The sequence below is a fragment of the Vicugna pacos genome, chromosome 7 (genome assembly GCF_048564905.1).
Source record: "Vicugna pacos chromosome 7, VicPac4, whole genome shotgun sequence".
Lineage (NCBI taxonomy): Eukaryota > Metazoa > Chordata > Mammalia > Artiodactyla > Camelidae > Vicugna > Vicugna pacos.
The window spans coordinates 61090563-61114909 of record NC_132993.1 but is presented as its reverse complement, the minus strand read 5'-3'; the positions used below and the strand labels follow the sequence as shown (position 1 = coordinate 61114909).

General features: G+C 35.3%; 1 protein-coding gene across 9 annotated transcripts in view; it reads right to left on the bottom strand.

The window, feature by feature from the left end:
- Nucleotides 1–24347, bottom strand: part of SGCE (sarcoglycan epsilon) — a 127330-nt gene that overhangs the window by 2749 nt on the left and 100234 nt on the right. For 4 of the 9 annotated variants that reach the window (XM_072964977.1, XM_072964976.1, XM_072964975.1 and 1 more), the window contains 6 exons: nt 23833–24031; nt 14550–14712; nt 11982–12193; nt 11012–11038; nt 10085–10273; nt 338–381 (listed from right to left, as the gene is read on the bottom strand). In XM_072964977.1, the coding sequence (XP_072821078.1) occupies nt 338–381; nt 10085–10273; nt 11012–11038; nt 11982–12193; nt 14550–14712; nt 23833–24031 (834 nt within the window). Of the gene's footprint in view, nt 1–326; nt 382–10084; nt 10274–11011; nt 11039–11981; nt 12194–14549; nt 14713–23832; nt 24032–24347 lie in introns of those variants that run through there. The other 5 variants (XM_072964972.1, XM_015242043.3, XM_072964973.1 and 2 more) reach the window with 3 other exon arrangements.

Here is a 24347-nt window from a genome sequence, read left to right as displayed (position 1 = left end):
AAATCCTGGAAGCATCCAAGCTAAGAATCTTTCATACCAAGGGGAAGAATGGGGAGCTTCACTGAAGGAAGGGGATTTTATTCAGCCCTCCTTAATTAGACAGGACCTCCATGGATGCTTTTGCTCTAAGATCATTTACTCTGTGTTTATCACACTGACACCAATGTATGCAATAATCTAAGCTATTATTCTGAGGTTCTAACTCTGATTAAGAAATGACACAACTGTTTTGCCTTACTTGGTGAAGCTACAGCTTCATAAACTATATAGCACTATAATTATCTTTTAATCTATTAGCTTCACCCATAAACTTCGACGTATTACTTTTAGTACTCACCTGTAGTCTGCTGTTGGGGAATCTGAGTCTGATGTGGCAAGTTCCTGGAAATGATTAACATTTTTAGTAAAAGTATGTTTGTCCATGCACATGTAAACACAGAGCAGGCACAGTAGGATGAAAAACTTTGCAGCTAGAAAGGACCCCAGAAATCACCTAATCCAGCACAAGCATGCCCCACCCCCATTCCTCATAAGTTTATGGATGAGGAAACCGAGGTTTGAGGAAGGTGAATTATCAACAGTTGATAATATTCAGAGTTCCTGCTACACCTACAACAACACTAGGAGGCAGGTATTATTTTCCCCAATTTACAGATGAGGAAACAGGCTTAGAGGTCTGAGGCTACATAACCAGGAAGTGGTGAATAAAGATGTGAACACAGGGGCTCCAGGGCTGTGTTTATAATCTGCACACTGTCAGATCCAGGTCTACACACATATACACACTCACAGAACAACATATATCACCATCTTCATTCACAGTTCCAAACCTGTGCTCCTCCATCCCCATCCGAGGGAATGACACTGGCTATCCACCCAGATGCACCAGTCAAAATATAGAAGTCATCACTGATCCTTCTCTCTCTTTCAGTCCTCACATCCAGTCACTTGGGAACTCGTGACAATGCTCCTCAATCTCTTTAATATGTTTTCATCTTCCCCATCTCCACTGCTACTTGGCTGAAGCCATCATCATTTCTCACTTGGAACTTTGCAACTGATCTGAATTGTTTCCTCATCCCCATTCTTCCTCCCTTATAATCCACTATACACATTGCTGTCAGATGATCTTCTAAGACACAAACCTGATTATGTCCTTCAAATGAACATGTTTCATTTTTTCCCTTTATCTCCCTGCAAGGTAGGTTTCAAGTTTCTTAGTGTAGCCTAGAAGGCCATCGATAGATCTGGTCTGTACCTGGAGCTGTCTCTGAACTGCCTGAAACAACCACCACCACCACCTTGGCCACTACCATCTCTTGCATCCAACCAGCTCCCATCTGTCCTTGCAAACTCAACTCAAAAATGGTTATAGTGGACTCGATTACTTCTGCGATTTAAAACTATCCCACAAGGAATGTTAATTAAACATTAACTTAACTTAAAGTTAATTAACTTCTTATTTTTAATTAAAAAAGTAACATCTCAAGTACCAACTGTTCTATGCCTCCTCACTCTCTAAGCACCCCTTCCTCAAACAGTTACCATTTAGCATGCTTTCACACACATACTGACTGTCATTGCATTTCTCCTCATACAAGGTTTAATTACCCCAAAGTGTCTTAACAGTAAAATCATCCTATTTTGTTTAGTATCCCCAGTAGTAAGCATGCAGTAAATATTTCTTGAATGGGTACATGCAAAAATGACGATATTTACGAAGATTCACATAACACACACATGTTTATTAACACTCACATACACCCATTTAGTTTCAAATTTGGATGTTAAAATTAGGATACAAACATGGACAGTATATATTCTGTGCAGAAGAAATTCTAAGAGCCAGCCCCTTGCTACAGAACAGGGCTTGATCCAAGCCAGGGATTTTCAAGGTTTTTTGTTTCTCTTCAGCAATAGAATTCCTTTTAATTGAAATCCTAAGCAGAACTCTTGATGTACAAAAGAGATAAATGTGAGTTGCCCGGGTTGAAACCAGGGAGCTAGGAATCCAGCCTGCTTTGTTTCCTTTGCCTCACATGCTGGCCCCTAAGGCATTTCTAAGAAACCTCCAAGAAACAGAGTTTGAAAACCACTGATCTGAATCATTTCAGCCAGGCAAATATTATGTTCCAAATACAACGATCTAAACTGGAAAACAGTACATGCTAGTTAAATACTGTTTAAACGCTAGAACTAATCCATAGGAATGTTAATGACTCCAAGTGATTAAATTAAAAAATCCGTTCCATTTTAAATATACAGTTAAGGAAATAAAAGCAATTCTAATTCAATTGGAGGAAGTTACTTAATAATTCATCTCAATAATTACATTCTTTTCTTGCTATTACCTTTCAGTCCTACTTATCCTTGTGTGGTCTCTAGGAGTATTTTTCTTGGTTTGTTTATTCTTTCAGTATTTCAGACAGTGTATTTATAGGTGGTTTCGATCATGAAAGTAAAAAGAGTTATTTATAAACCACAAAAAGGAAATTAAGTTATAGATTTAAAGATTGGAAAACAAACATCTGTACTACCAAAGTCAAAATGCAATTTCATGGGTATTTGGAGGGGGAGATGAATTTTGTTTTAACTTCTCAGATACAACTACTTTGGGTCTATTCTACATTAGCAATAAATGCAGCATACATACACACGCCCACACACATTTCCTCATTTCCTGTCATCCTAGCTCTACCTAGTCTATTAATGGATTAAATCAATACATTTTGACAAAATAAAGATACCAGAGAGGACAAAGAAAGCCCTTCGAAAGCCCTCGACAAGGATAACCAAATTCAAAATCAATATGTGCATGAAGTAGCTGGAACCCCCTCTCCCGTTGGCTAGTCCAGCTTTCCCTTCTATGCAACACACCTTTAAAAACCACTGATCAAAGTCGAGCTCATCTATGCCCTGTCATTTCTTCCCTAGCCTTTGTTTTTTTTCCCTCTCCTGCTGAAACCGCTGAACTTTCTAAATAGCAATGGGTTTCCTTAGGTTCAAAGAGAAATGGTTGGTTGAGAAAATACCACACATAAACTAGCAAGAAATTTGGAGGAGATACATGAGCAATTGTGTGTATTACACTGGTTTAGGGATTTAAAAATATCTGCAACATGTATCCCAGCTGGTTAAGTCTGAACGACATTGCTCTTTGCAACTTCAATGGAAACTTAGATGAATTACATACAAGTGCTATGTGTACAAAAAGGTGCTCAACAAAAAAATATGGGGAGATTCAACAACCCCATAGTGTCCAAGGTGTGCACACATAACTCTGATTTTGTGGTTGCCCAAACCAGTGTCTACATGTGAGCCTGCGAGTGTCAGAGTGTTAATATATCTATGATGAGCATATTTAAAGTGTGTATTTCATTTAAAAGTTGAAGGGAGGCATCTCATAAGAGCGTTGCTTCAGGCATAGTGGAAAAATGCCTACAACTGACTTTGCTACAGTTAAGGAGGGAATGCAATAAGAAAACGGAAACATTTCCATCTTTGGTTGAAAGCAGGCTGCTGAAGGCAATTAGACAAGAAAGTGGGGGTTGACTTCAAATAGAAGTCTTATAATCCTTCAAAGAAAGGACCTTTATAAAGTCATAGAACTACCTACAATAATTAAGTCATTAACGAACTAACTGAAAGATTATTATGTGTAAACCACATTATGTTGAAAAAAAGGTTTACGAAAACTGCAAATTCTCTAAATTATTAGCATTAATTATTTTCTAATTTTACTACCATTAATTACAGGCATTTAAGTAGAAAATTATGTGAATTAGCCATTGCACAAACTCTACCCTTTAAGAAAGCAAAGGTAATAACTTGCAAATTAATAAATAAGTGATTTGGAGGGAGTACACAATTATTTATTATTTGTACAACCATTTTAAGGTAATTCGACATTCCTGCATCTCCTGTAGAGTAATGCTATGAGTAAGGTTGATGATTATCAACTCATTATATTCCTACTTGCTTGAAGAGTCAAAAGCAAAGAGAGGTTAAGTGACTTCTATAAGGCCACAAAATCTGTGCCAGAGTTAAAAACAAATGACATTAGTTTAGTCATATGGAATACAAAACACTCCCTTTTGAATTTGTATGGATTCATTTAACAATGTGAAACAGTACTAGCTTTGTGGAATTTCCCAATTATCAGCAAAATTGATTACCCAAATCTTGAATTTTCTACAGATTTTTTTCTACAAAAATGCTGATTTGGACCCTATGACTACTTTTAGTAAGGAACCAGGCCATTATTTGGGCCAAGGAAGGAAGGACACAAAGAAACTGGAAACATCACCATAATTTTAAATTTCAAAATCTAATTTTAATTAAAATCAATGTAGAATATATAGAGAATATAAAGAAGAAAAGAGACATTCATTTCTTTCTTTTAGTTTTTTCCCCTACCTTTATAAAGCCAAAAGCAAACCTACCACAGCTCTAAACTGAAGTCCTAACCTCCAAGACTAAACTCCATCAGAGATATTCCATCTATCGCTTTTAGTGTATGCTCGCTGATTTTTTTTTTAAAGTCAATGGCTCCAAAATCTTTGGCTGCTTGACACTTCTTGTCAATAGTAAATCATTATCGGGGCAGGGGGTGGGAAGGGATAGACTGGGATTTCAAAATGCAGAATAGATAAACAAAATTACACTGTATAGCACAGGGAAATATATACAAGATCTTATGGTAGCTCACAGAGAAAAAAGTGTGACAATGAATATATGTATGTTCATGTATAACTGAAAAATTGTGCTCTACACTGGAATTTGACACAACATTGTAAAATTATTATAAACCAATAAAAAATGTTAAAAAAAAAACCCAGTAAATCATTATCTGATCCCCTGCAACATTGTCTTCAACTGTTACTAACTTTTATTGAAACTTAATTTTTTATTTATGGAATTTTACCATGAAGTTGGTTCTCACTAGTACCCAAGGGAAGACAAATGGAAAAATACTTTAGATAAAAGCTAAAATGATTAATTACTAAATATCTATAATTAGAAGACTTAGTTCTACTTTTATACACCTTAATTTGTGAAAGATTAAACATGACCTACCTCCTGTTTTGAGGGAGACCCAATCTCCCTGGGTTAAGTACTATTTTTAGTATAATGAATAAAGAAAATTTTTGTGAAGCCAATTAAAATCTTCCTAGAAAATGTCTCGGTACTTTCCCCTATTATTCCTCATATAAATTCCTCTATGAAGATGCTTCCCATTCAGGAAAAATCAACTGATATTGATGTCGGTATAAGAAAAGAATAATGAGGCAGATCTACCTCCTAAAAGACCATACTATACATTACAAATTTAAGAATAAATTGTTTTTTTAGAAAACTAAGTATTTAGGAATCTGCCAGTCAATGCCTCCCATAAAATTGCAAAATGAGTACAATTTTGGGGTGGTTTTTCGCTTTTCATTTTTCTGTCCCATTCAGACATTACTCTCTAATCAGCACTAATCTCTTACTTCTCCACCCATCCTCCTCCAGCAGTTTAGGAAAGTGTGAAAGTCTAGAGGCTGACAAGCAGAAACACACAAGCAGACCTAGCACTCTGGACTGCCCCCTTTCACATTTTATTCTGCACAGATTCCTCAGGGGGAATTAGGAGAAACCGGTCCCCCTTTAAAACTCTACGGGGAGGAGAATGAATAACAATCCTTTCTCCACCTCCATCCCCAGCAGAAATGCCAGAAATACTGAATCCTAAAACGCAGGTCCTTTAATTTATTTAGATCTGGGATTTCCAACCTTTTTTCCTGCTCCCCCATTATACATATATCCACCAGCTCCCAAACCCTCCGAAGCAGGGCCCTGGGATCTGGATTGCAAAAGCCTTACAGGTGAATGCGACCCACAACTTGGTTTGACCTACAACCAGACTAGATCATCTCTTGACATTCCTTTTAGGACCTCAAATGCTACACCTTGGAATTTGATTTTCTTAATTTACATCATTACAAAGGCTTATCTCTGAAGTACTTCAGTCAAATATGTAATATATTTTTGATGTTAAGTCTTTGGTCAAAAACATAACCCCTAATCACAACAATGATTCTTTCGGCAAAGCAAATTTACTTTTAAGAATTACTTTAGAATGTGATTTTTAGCAATGAATTGTAATAAATCAGGGGACTGAATAGAGGAACAAATTTACTTCCTATTAATGGTAACATTTATTCTCTGAGCTGCAAAGATAACTGATTAAGTATAGACGCAGAAAGCCTGACTATTCTGTGGGATGGGGGACATCCTACAGGAGACATGACTAGTGCTCCTCAAGACTATCAAGGTCATGGGAAACAAGGTCATAAGAAACTGCTTAGACCAGAGTAGACTGAAGAGCTATATGCCAATTATTATGTCCTGGACAGAATCCTGGAGCAAAAGAAGGACATTTGGAGAAAAACTAGTGAAATCTATTAAAAAAAAAAAAGTGTGGTGAATATTAAAGCACCAATGCTGGTTTCTTCGTTGTGACAAATACACCGCAGCACTGTAAGATGTTAACTATGGGAGAAACAGGGTGAGGAACACCTGGGAACCCTGTATTATCTTTGTAACTTTTCTATACCTTGAAAATCATTCCAAAATAAAAAGTTCATTAAACAATAAATACATTAGCAAAGAGTAAACTAAATTTACCTTTTATTTCTATACTATGTGATAATTTTAAAAGCTTGTTTATATTGTCTCTGTAATCTACAAGTAGAAAGAACACTGCACAAAATGAAATCCCTCCTTTCTAGCAGGTGTTCTGTCTCCCAGGTCTACTCCAGTTTCCCTTTCCACTATCTGTTCATCCACTTTGCCTGTAACCTGAATCAGAAATCCTTCGGGGTCAATGACCACATTATCTATCTGACTTGATATCAAGACAGGTAAACAATCTAGTCTCAGTTTTGACTAATTTAGCTTTGTTTCTTATCCATGTCGGAATTTTATTAATTGCAAATGATTAAACACTTTTTTACTGTCTAATTGAAGGTGCCAGTCTGGAGTCCTATGAAGCATTCTACCAAAAAGAAAATACTACTGTCAAATTGACTAATAACTATGGCAGTCTCCCGTTACACAACTGTTCTGCATTCTCTTCTCTGACCCTCACTGTTGTGAGGTTCACTATTCCTCGTGGATCAACCTGTTTAAAAGACCCAAACAAGTTTCTATGCAGCTGTTAAAGAAAGCTTTGAATGTTCTTGAGTCTTGCCTAGAAGCCAACATAAACTTTCAGCCGTATCATTACGCCTGCATATTTCTGATGTCAAGTCTGAGGAATAAACACCAACTGATGCAACTAGCCAAATTATTTATGAATGACAAATTCAGTACAGTTTGTATAAATAAGTGAAGATGAAATGCATGCCCTTTTAGGAAGGGTTAATTAATAAATGCCAGGCAACACTAGCCAAAAATACACCTGGTTATCAGGTACTATGATGTCTCATCAAATAAAATATCTCACTTTAACACTGAGAATTCAGTTTGATCCAAATGACCAAAATATTTACATTATATGTGTACTTGGTGCTGAAATAAACCTTTAAAAACAGGTAAGGAGTAGAAGTTGAATTTGCGTAAAGGACAGCGGTGATGAACCTGATACAATAAATTCCCTATTATCTGGTATGGCTGGAAAATGAGGTTAATCACACATTCTGGCTTATAGGGAGGGGAGTTATAATAGAGACCATGCACATATTATCTGTTTCCAAGAATAAAAGATAATACACACTCAACACTGAAACTACATCAAATGTAATTTAATTTTCCTCTGATGATTCAGATGCACTTGATGATCTTGCAGTGCCTCAGAATAATCATTGTGAACATCATCAATTATCTATGTACCCTATTTATATAGAAGTGCTAGTTAATGGACTTTTTCCATTAGCAGAAATCTGAATAATATAAAGGTTCTCTGGACTTAAAAATACATATATGGTCAAATTGTTGCAATTCTATAAAATAACCTATTGCATTTGCAAATAGAGAGATCTGATCAACACAATGATAGTCTTGATGGCGTTATGGAGGGACCAGGAAGATGCATTTGGTTATAAACTAGAGAGGAAATTTTATTTCCCTTGTATATTAGTAGCAACATTGCAAAATCCTAGCCACAGAGAATCAAAATAAATTTTAAGGAGTAATTTTTAATATATATGGTTAGAAAGCATATCTAAAAAATGACCCAGCCTTTTTTCTTCCCTTAAACTTCACAAGCAATAAAATTTTACTGACTTAAAAATGCATTCAAGTTACCCTACTTATTATAATAAATATTTCTCTTTTCTAAAATTGGATAACATTGTCATTTTGTCAACAGAAGCATTTCCCAAACTATGTTCTTTAAATAGAGTTATCTCTTCTGAACTTTTCCTGTGGATTCACAAAGCATGTCAACACACTAAAGGATCTGAGAACCCTTATAGTTTAAAAAAACAAAAACAAAAAAGTCCTGTTTCTCACATGTATTTGACCATTTCACTTTTGAGGATATATATCAAAATTTGAAGAATATGTATCATCATTTCACTAGCAATCTTGAGTAAAAAATAAAGGAAATGGTAGCCTTAAAGGATTCTTTAATTCTTTTCATTTTGAAAATGAATGATAAGGCTATTCATAATTTACATCTAAAAAAGACAAGGCAGATTGCTAAACTGTATAATACTCTTGAAATTTTCCTCATTTTTCTCATCAGTATCTCATTCTGGTAAAGTGGGTTTTACAATGACCCACTCACTAACCATCAAACAACATAGAAATCCATCCGTTCCATTCAGTACAACTAAATTTTGTGAGACTTTCATATTTACATCCCTGACAGAATATTAATGTTTCTAAAACTCAAAATTTTAAATGTATGCAATTTTCCCCACTGCTAATAGAATTTGATTTAATTACTCACACACACATACAAACACATACCTTGGCCTATGCAACAATAAGTAAATGATGTTAGAGGACTTCAGGAAAATATTCATAATATTTTTAGATTACCAAATTATTTTGGGCAAATTTATAATCTGACTGTCCATACTATTTATATTAATTACTGTTTAATCTTCAAATTACCACATGCATTTTGCACGGTTACAAAATAAGCATTTGCAATAGGAAAATGTTTGCACTCAATATGGTTTCCACATAAATGTTTAATCAGTAAGAGGCTACTCATATCCCATCCTATTTGTTTGGGGGGAGGTGGGGAGGCATGATAGAATTTTCTGTATATCCATTACTTACAGAAGTAAAGTGAAAAAGAGGAGGATCTCAAAAGCAAATCTGTGACTTCTTCAGGGAAAATGAATTTAATCCATTTCAACATATGGTTAAAAAACAAAAAAAGAGCCATGTTCTTTGAAACAAATGACAGTTTTCCCTACAATTTCCTTGTATCAAAACCAAGCTTCTGGACATATAACATGGGTTCTCAAGAGGAACTTCTTAACCCGTCTCCCGCATACCAACCCCTGACAAAAGCCTCTTCCAGGCTTCTTGATCATAGTCCTTCCAGCACTCCAGAGAAAGTCGGCACTCATAAACTGTGCTTATAGCCAAAATTGGAACTACTCATTCTGATACACAAGCAAATCACAAAAAACAACCTAAAAATCCTGAAGCAAAAAATTTAGATTAAATAGATCTATGGCACTAACATTCAAAAAATAGCTTAACAGAACCAAGTAATTCTAATAGTAGCCCTAAAAAATAATCAATTTGTTATGCTTTAGGATATGCTTCTCTTTTCACAATGAAGTCATCCTTGAGCAAACATATGTTAGTTTACCAGCAGCGCCAATTTCTTAAATATTAAGGTGAATGTCATCTTCTTTGGATCAGTGAAGGAAAAAAAAGTATTTCCTGAAAGTAATTCTATCTATTTGGATCAGCAAAGTGGGGCTGGGATCTACACTTTCAGTGTTCTTTCGGTATTTTTTTTTTTCAGTTATAAACAAACAAACAAACAAATGCAATAGTGAGGAACTCTGGTCTTTATAGACATTAAGTAGATATATTCATGCATTAACAGTTATGGTTCCAAGTGGATACTTACTGCTGGGTTTGCATCAATGGCATGTTAGTGCTCTCATAATTGTCTGCATGTAGAGGTGGTATGATTTCCCCAGTCACAGGGTGAAATACAGGAAGTGTTGACAGGGGCCATGCTATCTCTCTATTCTTGGACATGTCACGAAGTTCTTTGGTAGACTTCTGAATAGCACTATGATGGACCAGTTGGATGCTAGGTCAAAAAGAAATAAGACAACATATATTTAAAATCATACATTAGTCCCATGAGTCATCAGTTTGAAAAAGTAATGAAACCTTTTTTCCTTTTTAAAATAAGAAGACATTATTGCACTTTGGGCATTCTACAGGTTAACCCAGAAAAAGATACATTTCATATACTTTTGACATAGCAAAACTGAAAATTATAAAGTAATTTTTTAATAAGTGTGTCTCTCATTAAACTAAGCTATAAAGCACTGTGTTAATATTACAGCCCTAGGTAAGAAACTAGTATTCTATTTAATTGCTATGATTAAGATAGAACTACCATAGCTTTTATATTGTTGCTTCTGACGGGGCATTTATAAATACTCACAGAAATTTCATTTTATGGTAGGTTATTACTGTAGAGTCAGGAAAACGTGTATGAAAGATCTTTTCATCTGTTCTCTGGTTTATAGAAATGCAGATTGGGAAATCACATAATATAAATGGCAAGTTAATATTCTGAATCTAAAATATTTTAGGTTTAATTTTTATCTTTATAATTTTAGTTTTCAAACCCTTTTTAGTTTTAGTTTCTACCCCTCCTAAATATTTCTATTTAGAAAGCAGCTTTCACATTTATGAGATAAACTATGAAAGATGATGAACGGGGGAAAAAAAGCATGACAAACATGTATGGAGCATGATGAGCAACTGAGAAGTGAAAACAAATGATAAAGAAAATAACAGGAAAGAAGACACTTACTCTGGTGTTTGCATGTTTCTCTTTTCCCTAGAAACAAAACAAAATTTATGAATTAAATAATAGCATTGATATTTGGAACATTAAGACTATATGCGCATGGATCTTGCATGAGGTGGAAATGCTGACATTGCTACTATTAATGCAACCAGGAAGCATTTGCCACCAGGTTTATGACATTACTTGGATGAGTATACATACAGAGATGGAATACTGATGAGAAACACAGAAAAAAATGAAAAAGAAGTGGAGATTAAGAATCAAGCTCTTGGAAATAAATTCTATGACATAATGAAATTAGGCTACATGTAAAAAATGGAAGAATCTGTTACTTGCTGCTTTATTAATTTTTTATCCTTTGCTTTGTTCCCCTGACTTCCAGATAATCTTGGGAGATTGTTTTAATTGACATAGATGCCCCAGAAGTTCTATTCACAAAGTGAAGACTCATTACGCAAATTATCATCTTATTTTCATTAATTTACTCCTAAGTGTTTATATATCTATCTGTACATATATTTAAAAACATTTAGATTGCATCATCCTGTTTAACGACAGAACAATTTCAAGAAGAATTCTGACACTTGTTTCTGATCAAACTGACTGAGATAATTTATTTATTTAAAGTGCAATTACCATGTCAATAGATTCTGCAGTCTCTACTTACACGAGATGACTTGTACAACCGAAATATCTAGCCTCAATTATTCTTGGGGCTGTTTTGCCAGCATGAATTTACATCTAGCCTTTAGAACTTTTGAATGAAGTAACTATATCCCCTAATTTGATTTCCTAGACTCGAAACTATTTTAATTCATTTAAAGAAACAAAGTGCTGTAGTTTGACTTGCACATGATTTCAGTTCATTTATAAAGTGTTTTATGAACTAAATGAAACTTGGCTTTTAATGGAATCTTATATGTTGTTATCTTAGTAGGCTCTATAATTTTTATTAGTGTTTTAAAGTACTCACACTCCTTCCCGTCGGCAGCACATGATATAAGCAAGTATTAGAAAAAGGACCAATGCTACTGCCGAGGGCACAGCCAGTGTAATTAGGAAATCCGTGTAATAGTCTCTGCTTTTCAAAGAATCGGAAGGGGGTTTGTACTCTCCACCATCAGGTAAAATCCCCTCTCCACGAATCACTTCCTGATAGGTGGACACTTGCTTTGTTTTATCAACCTGATACAAAAGAAGACAATTACACATCAGATTAATAGCTGCAAACATTATGAAACTTTAAAATTTAGACATCAAGACAGTCTTTGACACATTTCTAAATAGCAACTTTTTCCAATTACTTTATAACCTTGATCTTGCAATTTCTGGAAGGTAGGAAGAAATAATGAATAAAAGCAATAAATTAAAGAGTTTATACCGACCTACTTTCTATGTCCCTCCCACAACATATATGCATACACAAAGGTATACACACATAAGAAATATGCATGCATGTGTGTGTGTGGAGTTGTTCTTTTTCAGTTTACTTCCCCAAAGCAGAAGCCCTTCATACTACCATGGAAATTTCTTATTTCCTAGTGATAAACCTATGGTGCAGATATTAAACAACCGTGAACTGGCTGGCTGATAACCAGTATGCAGGCATAGTTTCTAAGGTTAGCAAAACAGAAAAGAAGAAAAGAGAATTTCTAAATGAGTACAACCTTAATCTTTCTGCCATCCAGCTGACAGTAGTTGTTTTTTGGAAAGACAATATAAGAAACAAGTAATCCATCCAATTCTATAGTTTTATTAAACGCTATCCTGGGCTCAAAAAAATGTACAACACTTGCACTATATCAATTTACTTCCACATTAACTGAACTGCTTTCACTGAGTTGCATTTAATTATGCCATGATTTGTATTGAAGGGCACTACAAAAATAGCCACGTGAAATACGTCATTACATTTGCTCCCTCCTTAAACAAATGCTGGGGAGAATTATTTGTGGCATTTCTCAGTAATCCTCTCCCATAAAACTCCACCTAAAGAATTTTGTTCACAATATAGTGCTAGTAAAAACTTTATTTTCTGCCAAAGAATTGATGTTCCTTTAAAAATGAAAACTAAGTAACAGTTGAGTTTCCTCATTTAATCCTGGACATTGTGGGGCTTGTTGTCAAACTTGACCTTAGGTTTATTTTGGGGTACAGTTCAGGTCCTGATTTTCCATTTCTTTTATATTTAATATATTATGTTCACTGACCCTTTTATTTAAGCCTCCTGAAATACTCAGTGGTAAGATGTGACCTATAAATAAATACATGTAAAAGAAAAAATGAAAATTCCCAACATTTCTACTTAGGAAGTCTCACCACCAAAAATAAAATCTTCAAAGCATAAGTCATTTTTAGACCTTGAGAAATTAGGTAATATTCCTAAACACGAATGCTGGACAGCACAAGTAAAATGGCGTGGTCAGGGCCCACTGTCTGCTGGCTCTGGTGAGTATCTACATTTATCTACGTTGTGACTTAGCCATTCAGACTTTTGCACCCTTGTACGCTTAGCACCATGACTGAAATACTGAGCTCTGCAAATTCAACATTAATCTGTAATACACATCCACCACCGCATTTAAATGATTTTACTCGATTTAAGAAGACAAAGAAAGAGCATCATTTTTCTAAGACACAAGCGACATGGAAAGAGGAGTCTGGGGCCAAGGGCCACAGGTGCTAAGTGCTACAGTGTGAGCAGTATGTTCTCCCGTCCTGGATCCGGGAAAGGTGCCTGCAGCTGGTTCTCTAAGACATGAAGTGACAGTTGTGTTTATGTGTCAATAACTTTGTTCAAATGTCAACTTTAAACTTAGACCTGATTCACTCACCACCAATCATCAAGAGTTGACAGAAGTTAAATCTAAAGGTCACTAAAGGAATAAAATAACTTCCTATCTTACAAAAAGTAGGAACAAAAATATAATATTTTATATAAAATTATACATATGTATATATTACATATATATAAAATCTTACCCACATTTTATGTTTTTGAGTATGCTAATTAAGAGGTAATTTAGAAAGAAATATTTAATATTTATTGGGCTGTCAGTAAGATTCTGACTTTCCTCTTCTTTTCTTTGATTCCTTGATCTTTGCCTACAACTTGAGTTTCCAGGGCATTGAATCAGAGTACAACATTGCTTTATTTTCTGATTTATTATTGCAGTCCAGTCTCCTTCCAAAGTGGAATAGTAGCAGCATATTTGAGGCTTCCTTGCACACGTCACACTGACTCCAAAATCTATCTGGACTTAGCAGCCACCTGGATGTCCAGGGCGATCACTTGGACCACCTGCAAAGCTAATCTGGCCCCAACAACTAATCAAGGGTGGACTGAGTACAAAAGTGGAGGTACTATTTCTTAAATGGATGCACTGTCAATGAGCTTGCTAAATCCTTAAAGGCAAGGGAAGTCAGTTGCAGTTAACAAAGTAAACCCAGGATTTGTTCCTAAAAGCAATTCAAGATAGCAAATGCTATCTCCAGCCACATGACTTTTAATTACATTTGCAAAAACAAAATAAAAACTCACCAGTGAAATTTTGCACCAGTCAATGTAAAATTGAGTACGAAATTTTTTATCACATGTTATTACAGGCTCCATCTCTTGACTGCATCTCAATTGATTCTGTGGATTTTCAACTTCTCGTAAACAAGAAGAAAATGGGACGTCGGCACCAACCATGACATAAACGCTGCAAAAATGTGAAACTCTCAGGTTATCCTTTAAGAAAATTGGAAGCACTGAAAAACAATCTACCCTGAAAGCAGGATTTATCCTTTTGAATTGAGGGATTATCTAGAATCATCCCTAAGGTAGGGGCCTGGGCTTTAAAAGCAGTGATTCATGTAGGGGCTTCTTTTCATTCTTTCCTTTATTCAACCAATATTTACTGAGTGCTCTGGTGCACCAGACACTCTCTTGAGACTCTGTTAATTTCTAAAAATTCTTTTCACCTTATTTAATTCAAAATAATCATGTATCATATTTTGAGAGCCTATTTCCATTCAAAAATTAATCTTAAATTGTTTATAAAATAACATTATCACCAAAATATTACCAAAATAAATCTTCATCTGACTGCATTTTAATAAGTTTGTGGTATTACATCCTGGAGGTGTGGAGCTTTAGGCAGACTTATCTATTCTACCTAAGAGTTCTGTCTGCCAGCTTTTCTACTGCACAAACCCCTACTGTTAGTCTCTCATTATAAGGTCTCTCAATTTTTATCTAAGAAGTTAATGTAAGAGAAAAACTATTGTTTGGTAAATACAAATTAGGCAAACAAAATTTATTTTCTTGATGTGTATCTTAGCAATAGGGGGAAAGAACTCTACAATTGGCCAATAAGATTTTCACAATAAAAGAGAAGATGGTGATAATAGTATTTAAATCATCTTGGAGCAGCTTGGGAAAGTAGGAATTTCATGGGTTTTTCAAAAGAAAAGGGAAAACCAGGAAATTACTCTAAATAACTATTTTTTTCTTTTTCCTAATGACAATTATATAATTACTTACAAAATGGAATATAGCCAACAAAATTCCAGCTGCCTTTTTTGCAGAAATTGACAAACTGATCCTAAAATTCACATGGAAATTCAAGGGACCCCCAAACAGCCACACGCACACAAAATTCTTGAAGAAGAAAAACTTGTAAGACTCACCATGCCCAATTTCAAAACTTACTATAAAGCAATATTAATCAAGATAATGTGGAACTAGCATAAGGCTAAGCATGTAGATCAAAGGAATATAATTCAGAGCACAGAAATAAAATCTTTTAGTAAGTTGATTTTGCCACAGGTGCCAAGATAATTTAATGGGGGAAAGAATCAGTCTTTACAACCAATGGTACAGGGACAACTGGATATCCACATGCAAAAGAAGTTGGACCCCTACCTCACACCATATAAAAACTTACTCAAAATAAATCAAAGACTTACATGTAAGAGCTAAAACTATTACACTTTGAGAAGAAAAGAGGCATACATTTTCATCACCTTGGATTAGGCAATGGTTTCTTAGATATGATACCAATAGTTTCAGAATTAAAAGAAAAAAAATAAATTGGACTTTATCAAAATTTAAAACTTCGTGATCCAAAGGACACCATCAGGAAAGTGAAAAGGCAACTCACAGAATGAAAGAAAATACTTGCAAATCATATATTTAATAAGGGACTAGACATAGATATTTCTCCAAAGAAGATACACTAATGTCCAATAAGTGTATGAAATGATGCTCAACATCATTAGCCATCAGCAAAGTAGAAATCAAAACCACAATGAGATACCACTTCATACCCATCAGGATGGCTATAATGAAAATAATAGCTAACAGAAAGAGCTGGAGACGATGTGGAAAAATTGGCACTCTCCTACTCTGCTGGTGGGAATGTAAAATGGTGTAACTGCTTTTGAAAACAGTCTGGTAGTTCCTCAAAAGGTTAAATACAGAGTTACCATATGACCCAGTAATTTCACTCCTAAGTAAGTGCCCTAAGAGAAATTTAAACATATGCCTATAAAAAACTTTGCACATAAATGTTCTTAGCAACATTATTTGTAACATCAAAAAATGGAAACCACCTAAATGCTCATCAACTAATGAATGGATAAAAGATGGAGGATCCATACAATAGAATATTACTCGACCATAAAAATGAGTGAAGTACCAGTACATGCTACAACATGGTTGGAACTTAAAAACAATACGCTAAGTGAAAGAAGCTGGTCACAAAAGACCACATACTGTATGATTCCACTAACATGAAATGTCCAGGACAGGCAAATTTAGAGACAACAAGTAAATAAATTGTGGTTGCCTAGGGCTGGGGGTAGTGGTGGTGGTGACTGCTAAAGGGTATGGGAAGGGAGTGCTGGGAGGATAAAAATGTTCTAAAACTGACTATGGTAATGACTGCACAACTTTGTCAATAAATTAAAATCCATTGAGCTCCATATACTTCAAATAGGTGAACTGTATAATATGTGAAATATAGCTCATTAAGCTGTTTTTTAAATGAAATGAAATAGAAGTGTGGCATAAAAATTCAAAGCTGTGTTAATGTAAGTACGAAGTCACACTGTGAGGTGACAACTGTGTCCCAGAGTACGATTACACAAATTTATTTGGTTCTTTATGTCAAATTTATATTAGGACTTACAATTCATTTGAAAGACAATTTTTTAAAAAATTTAAAAAATGGTGTCTTTGGGAGATAAAAAGTGTATAAGAGACTGAAATTTAAAATCAGGTTAAAAATTTTAAAGTTCAGAACAAAAGTAGATGTAAGAAATCATTGGTAAATAATTTAGATGATTAGTGAACAGATACATATTTCTTTTATAACAATTTACTTGTAAGCTTCAAGTAAAGCCAATTTCTATCTCCTTATTAACTGCCTAGCAAAGACCATATTTTTCCTTGATAATTATGAAATACACTTTGTAAATATAGAAACGAAATATTTAAAAAACTGTTAAAAGTCCTCTTGCTTTTACATAACATTGATTTGCATTTATAATTAGTAAGATTTTAAGTTAATTCACTTCAAGATAATATAAATGTGCATAAGTTTTAGGTGTTTTGAAATGCTTTATTTTTTTCTCAAATTATAAAAGCAATATGAAAACATTACATAAAACCTGGGATATTAAAAACAATTAATTTCTATTACCAAGATCACGATTTTAATTTTCCAATGTACCTTGCAGAATATTTTTCAAGTGCATATATTTTAACCTAATTGCAATCATCTCTAAAATACAATTTTGCACCTGCTTTTTCACTTAATGTGCCATAAGCATTTTCCATATTGTACAGTCTTTGTAATTACAGTTTCATAGCAATATAATTTTTAAGTACACATGATTTAGTCAGTAATTATTTCAGAGTTGGACATGTAAGTTGCTTGCAATTTTCTGATGTTATAAATAATATCGTAAGGACTATCTCTGTGGATATTCCTTAATGTTACTATCTTAAAAGAGATGCCTAGAAGTGGAAACATTTTTATGACAGTTGACACATACTGCCAAATTACTTTCATCTCTACTTGGATGATCCAGAAGCTTCACAAACTTAATATGTTCCGAACTGAGCTCATCATCACCCCACCCCACCTCCACCTGTTACTCCTTCGATCTTCTTCTCTCTCGGTGATTGGCATGGCCAGATGCTCAAGCACCATCATCTTTGACTCCTGTCCTTTTCCCTACATATTCAAACCATCATCAGTCTCTGACGTTTACCCTGAAAGAACTCTCAAACACACCTTTCCACTCTTTTCCATCCCACTGCCACCACCCCAGTGCTGGTCACCATCACTTCCCACAGAGAGTGAAGCAACAGCCCCTAACTGTTCTTGAAACCAGTCTCTCTCGCTATCCTCAGGGAACCTGTTTACAGAATGAAAGTCAGTTTAAAAACAGAAACAACTGTATATTCAAAAGTTGCTAAGAGAGTAGTTCTTAAAAGTTCTCATCACAAGAATAAAAACTGTTAACTATGTAAAGTGATGGATGTTAACTAAACTTATTGTAGTCACCACTTCACAATATATACTTATATCAAATCATCATGCTGTACACATTAAACTTATCCAATGTTATCACAATAAAAAGGGGAAAATAAATAAGTTAATAAAATGCAACCAGATTACTCAAGAGAAGCTGGTACTGGACTTGCCTTGTAAATCAAAAAAAATGTGTATTTTTCTTGTTAGCCAGTAAGTTTCAACATGTTGTCTTTTAATTTGTATGAGGTTATATATAACAGTAATAATTCTATGCTATACATGCTAAAATTGCATTTTTCATAATCTACTGTTTTCATATGCAGCTTTTTTTATCTGCTGCTATTTTTATAGGCTAGCTTTCTGATATGCAGAAATTTCAAAATTTTATGAGTGAAAGGAAGATTATCTTTTACCTTTATGACCTTACCACATGTTTTCAAACTTTTAAATATACTCAAAGAGATGAAATGGGAGTGTATTATCAAGTACAAGGCTCTCAAGCAATGTTAACAAAACATGATAACTCAAAATCTTGGGAATTGAGTACACTGAATAAAACATGTTCCTTATAAAGGATTTTTTTTCTTCCAATTTGAACAACTCACTTTCCTTTAAGATAAAACACATTTACTGAGGCCTTTACTCATACAATGTGGAGAATCAAGTAACAGGTAAAAAAATTTAAGTCAAAACTCTGCTTTTTTCAGCAACAGCCAGAAAGATCCAATGATCATATTTTTTACCTCATTTTCCAAGTAATGAATGCATTTTATTATTTTGTGTAAATAGGAGATAAAGGACAGTTTAGACAAGAAAGTGTCCATACATGTTACACATTTTCTCAGAACTCTTGAGCTCTATATAAAAATGCTTCATGACTCTTGCCCGTAGCCCATCGCGCTTCTGAATATCAATCAAAAAAAAGATGAAAAATAAAGAATAAACAAAACTAAATAGATAATCTAATTCAGAGTAAAAAATAAAATAAAGAATAAAGGTCGCTTCTAGCTCTAGTTCTCCTGCTTGTCGCTCCTCTTTCCAGAAGAAAGGATGAATTATCAGAAGAGGGAACTGGCGCACAGAGCTCAGATGCCTGTAGGTTTTTGCGGGGGCAGTTTTCCTGCCTGCAGAAAGAAGGCATTTGGGTTTGGTCCACTCTTTCAACCATGTGGTGGGGCTTTGCAGGCCTACTCGAGAAAATGAAAATTTTTTTCTGCAAAAGTCCCTAATACTTCCAAAAGATATAAGCCCAACAGTTCTTCCTGGTGCCCAAGGCTTTACATGGTGTGGTCTTTGCCTCCTTGGTCATTATCACTCCTGAATCCCTCCCATTTCTACAAAAAATAGGTTCTCAAATCAACCAAGCTTCCCCCCACCTATGGCTTTTGCCCTAGATGTTCCCTCTGCCTAGACTCTCCCGTTCTCATTTTTTCAGCAGGTTGCTTTGTATTCATATTGTAAACTCAGATCAGGCTTCATCTCCTCTGTGACACTGTTGGTGTGGAGCAGAAGTAGGGGAGGAGCCCTCTCCATGAATATCTCAACTGTGATAAGGACAATACTGTTTTTTAATTATCTGATTACTTGCCTGGTCCCTAACAGACTGGGAGCATAGATTATATTCTTTAAGTCACTGTATCCTAGAGATTAATAAATTGTTTCCCTATAGAAATACTTAATAAGTGCTGAATAAATGAAAGAAAAAATGAATCTATGAACAGAACCAAGAACAGATACTAAAGACATACAGTTTAGATATATAGTTGCATTGATTTTATTTATTTATTTTCATACTTAAAAAAGTGGAGTTATACTGGTTTCCAATTTTTATTTTATTAAAGGCTTTTTCCAAAAATTCCAATCTCATATCATGGCCATTTCCTAAATGACAGAAGATTTGCATAAAAAATATAGGAGGCATGTTATTAAGAATAAAGGACTACCTTGTAAATCACCAAACATGGGGGCAGATTCAGCACAGCACTACAGACTGGCCTAGAACTATGACCTTGCATCAGAGCAGTCTTTGGCAGCCACTGACTTACATTCTCTTCCTGAAATGTAACTTCTCACCAAGGCCTTTACAGGGCAAAAAGCAGACAATTAAATTAGAAGGAGCACTCTGTGAGACTGTCTAGAGAATAAACTGGGATTCTCTGTTGCTGATTGAGGCTAGATCCACAGGCTTTGGTAACCAGAGGAAATAGTGGTAGGTTTGACAATCTCTTATGAAAAGTGAGCATATTCTTTAATCCTCACACCCCATCATTCCCTTCACAACTACCATTTACACCACATCACTCACCCTGGGCTGGCAGCTCTGCCATGGCCAGAATGAAATATGAACCTGCTCTTCTTTCCACCAGCTTTATCCCAGGCTAAATGCATCCACAAGTCCTTAGCCTCTGGCTCAGTGTCAGGAGCAAAAGCGGCCCGGCCACCATGCCCAGAGACAGCACCGTTACCCTGGGGTTACAGGTCTGGAAAGTGAAAGGGAATCTTTTCAGGAGGCTCACCCTTCCTTTGCAGAGGCTTACTCACTTTGAAGTAAATCTTTATAATTATTTTCTGTTAGATTCAGAAGCAGTTTGAAAGTTGTCAGTGAGGTCTGAAAAGATGAAGAAAATAAGCAGATCAAGAAGGATGAGGAAGGAGCTGGGGTGCTGCAGATGGGGCTCTTGATGATTGACACAATGGTGCTTTGGGCTGTGGAAGGGCCGCAGGTTTACTCTGAGGTCTACTACTGAGAGCTCTTGGTCATCTGCTGTTGGTTTGACTAATACGGAAAAATCTGCAGTTAGTAAACTATGGCTGCCATGTGTATTAGGAAATAATTTCATGGAGATTTTTTTTTTAATCAGAGATTAAGACTTACACTAAGTATTAAGTAGAACATAGTTATTAGGTGTTTAATTAATACTTCCAAAGTGTATGAATATAGTTTTAAATACAATTTTAGAAAAGAAAGGGATGCAATTCCTTTGCCATCTCTAACCCTTCCTCTCGATCTTTTCAATATTTCATTTTTAAAGGGATTTATAGTCTATGTTATTTTCAAAAGAAAGTACAGAGTCAAAAAGTTTAATAAGCGAATTAAGAATCACAGTTTACACCATTAAAAAGAAAGGAAGCCACAAGAGATGAGTTAAGTACTGGATTTATTTCTAAATTTAAGGCAATCGAGTAAAAAAAAAAAACCCTATTTTTGTTACCATGACATTATACAACAACTAAGGAAAATACGCAAAATCATCCCCAGGGACAAATTTTTCTTCTGGAACTATACTCAAGTAGGATCTTACTTCACTGCTGCTTGTATAAGGATATTGGAGTAATAGAGTTGGCATTGGGTACAATTTATAGAAATTCTATTTTAAAAGACTTATCATATAAATAGTTTGTAAAGGTTACAGCTTAACATTAAATTAAAACTCACGGAAAGCATTTCAAGTTGGGAAGGGATCTGAGACAACAGGGTCCAAATAAATGCCACGGGACTGACTCTCTCAAATATCTGACAGCACATGCCACCCACTAGCAGGTGTTGGGGGTCACTCAGCTAATGACTGAATTCTCTAACAAGTACTTGTAGGACAAAAATTCTGTTCTTAATTTAGAGTCACATACTCAAGCCCAGCCTTAGACTCAAAGATCCAGAATCTCTAGGGGGAATCAGAGGACAGGAACCTAGCTACATTTTTAATAAAGCTCTACTGGTAATTCTCAGGCTAGACATACTTGGGCAGCACTGTCTTAGGACAAAGTTTGGTTTAGAGAGTTATTAGTTCAATTTAGTTTAGTTATTTCTAAAAGTGCCTCTACTGGTGATGCCTACACTACTGATTAGGGAAGGGGTGAGCCCAGGAGAAAGCACAACTACGGAAAACTCTACCAATGCTTGGCTTTCACGTTGCTTCCTCCAACATCTTCTGACCACTGTTTTAACAGTCATTGTGGAACACATTACTTTAAGTACCATTGGAAACATTCCTTACTTTTCAGGGGTGATACCCCTGTTCATCTCTTTCCATGGTTCTACTTTAATTACTGACTGGGAAAGAGAACCACGTTGTACTTGTGAAGTAAAATTTTAAGCTCCAGAATTATGTTTTCATAGAGAAAGCCAATCAGCAGATGGTCAAGAGATAAAGCAACGATTTTCCTCGAAGCACTTCTATGTGTGCTTGACTGACTTCAAAATCCATTACTGTACCATACAAGGTATAGTTTAATTCTGAAATTTGTAAGTTGGACTTTACAGCTCACTGCTTATCCCTTATCCCCATTCTGCCCGCTCCCTCATATGTCATCCATGCTATTTGTGATCTTTTCCATTATTTCCAACAAAGTCCTCCGTTAAAGGTGCCCTTAAACTTAATTCTTATTAATCCAGGTATTTTAGTTAATCTCAGATATCATCTGTATAAAAATGTTACTGAGACCATGGACAGAGGAGGAGATGGAAAGAGGTATGTGATACAAAATGTAATTTATCCTGTATCTCATACATTTATGGGATTGGTTAAAAAAGAAAGAAAAAAAAGGCAAAGCTGCCTCAACTTACAGATTAAAAATTAAAGAGTAAAATTTAATTTGACAGGTTCATACAATCTATCAGTTTACCCAGGCATAAGGAGTGTTTCTTAACCTCTTCAAGGGTGTAAATCATACTTCACATCTGTAAGTCTTGAGAATAGACAAGTCCCTTTCAAATGCATGGTATCATTTATCATTATAACAACCCTGGGGAAGACTCCCGTCCCCATTGGAGCAGATGAGGAAGTTGAGGCCCAGAGAGGTACAGCATTTTGCCCAATGTCACCCAGCTTGTGAGTGACAAGGCCAGACTTTAGGAATGGATTTCAAATCCACCCCAGCCATCAATCACCGCCACATGGTGGAAAGAATGTTAAAGGCAAAGAAATACTTTCCTAGAATAAAGTTACAGAAGTCTGCATGTCCTGCAGCTGATAACTGGGGCATCAATTTCCTTTGAAATTCAGGGCCCTAAATAAGCAGCTTCTCTATGGAAGGTACAAAAGATTTAGTGCTATAATTTATGATGCTGATCCTGATCTACAATTAGATTTCACAGCCTGGAACATCAGATATAAAGAGCCATTAATGTAACCTCTTTGTCAATATAGAAAATTGCTAGTTTTTTCACGTCTTTACAATACCTATTTCTTATTAAAAAGAAAAATGCAACAGGCCACCTTCCATCTATAATAAGTTTGATAAGATCATCATACTTAAAAATCCATATTGAAGGCAACAAGATAAAGGTCTGCTTACCCCTCCTTCATGTCATTAATGGGAAGTGGAACCCTGCCACCCCTGTCCAGGGCCGACGTGATGTTTATGGCGTTCAGACGCTCAGGCTGCCACACATTTTTCACTGCCCCAAGAAAGTCTCCAAGAACCTCGCTGGCCAACATTTCTTCTACATTCATATTTTTAATGAAGAATTCTGCTTGGTATGGTAACGGGAAGTCTAATTTTGGTGAAAAAGGGTATGCATATCTTTAATGAAATAGTTTTTTGAAAGGGAAACAAAAGAATAATTTGAGATTTATTGATTTCTGTCACAATCCTGGCTCTGAGGAACAGTATTATTACTGACTTTAAAGGCTTTTCTATATAACAGAGGATGCATCTAAAAACATAACATATATTTGACCCAGAATTTTATCTACAATATAATCAAATCCAGCAAACAGCAGGGCAATACACAGTTAAGGAAAAAAAGCAAAAAGAAAAGATGCCCTATCTGTCTCTTTCATCTGCTGGCCTCTTGACTCTGCCAATGC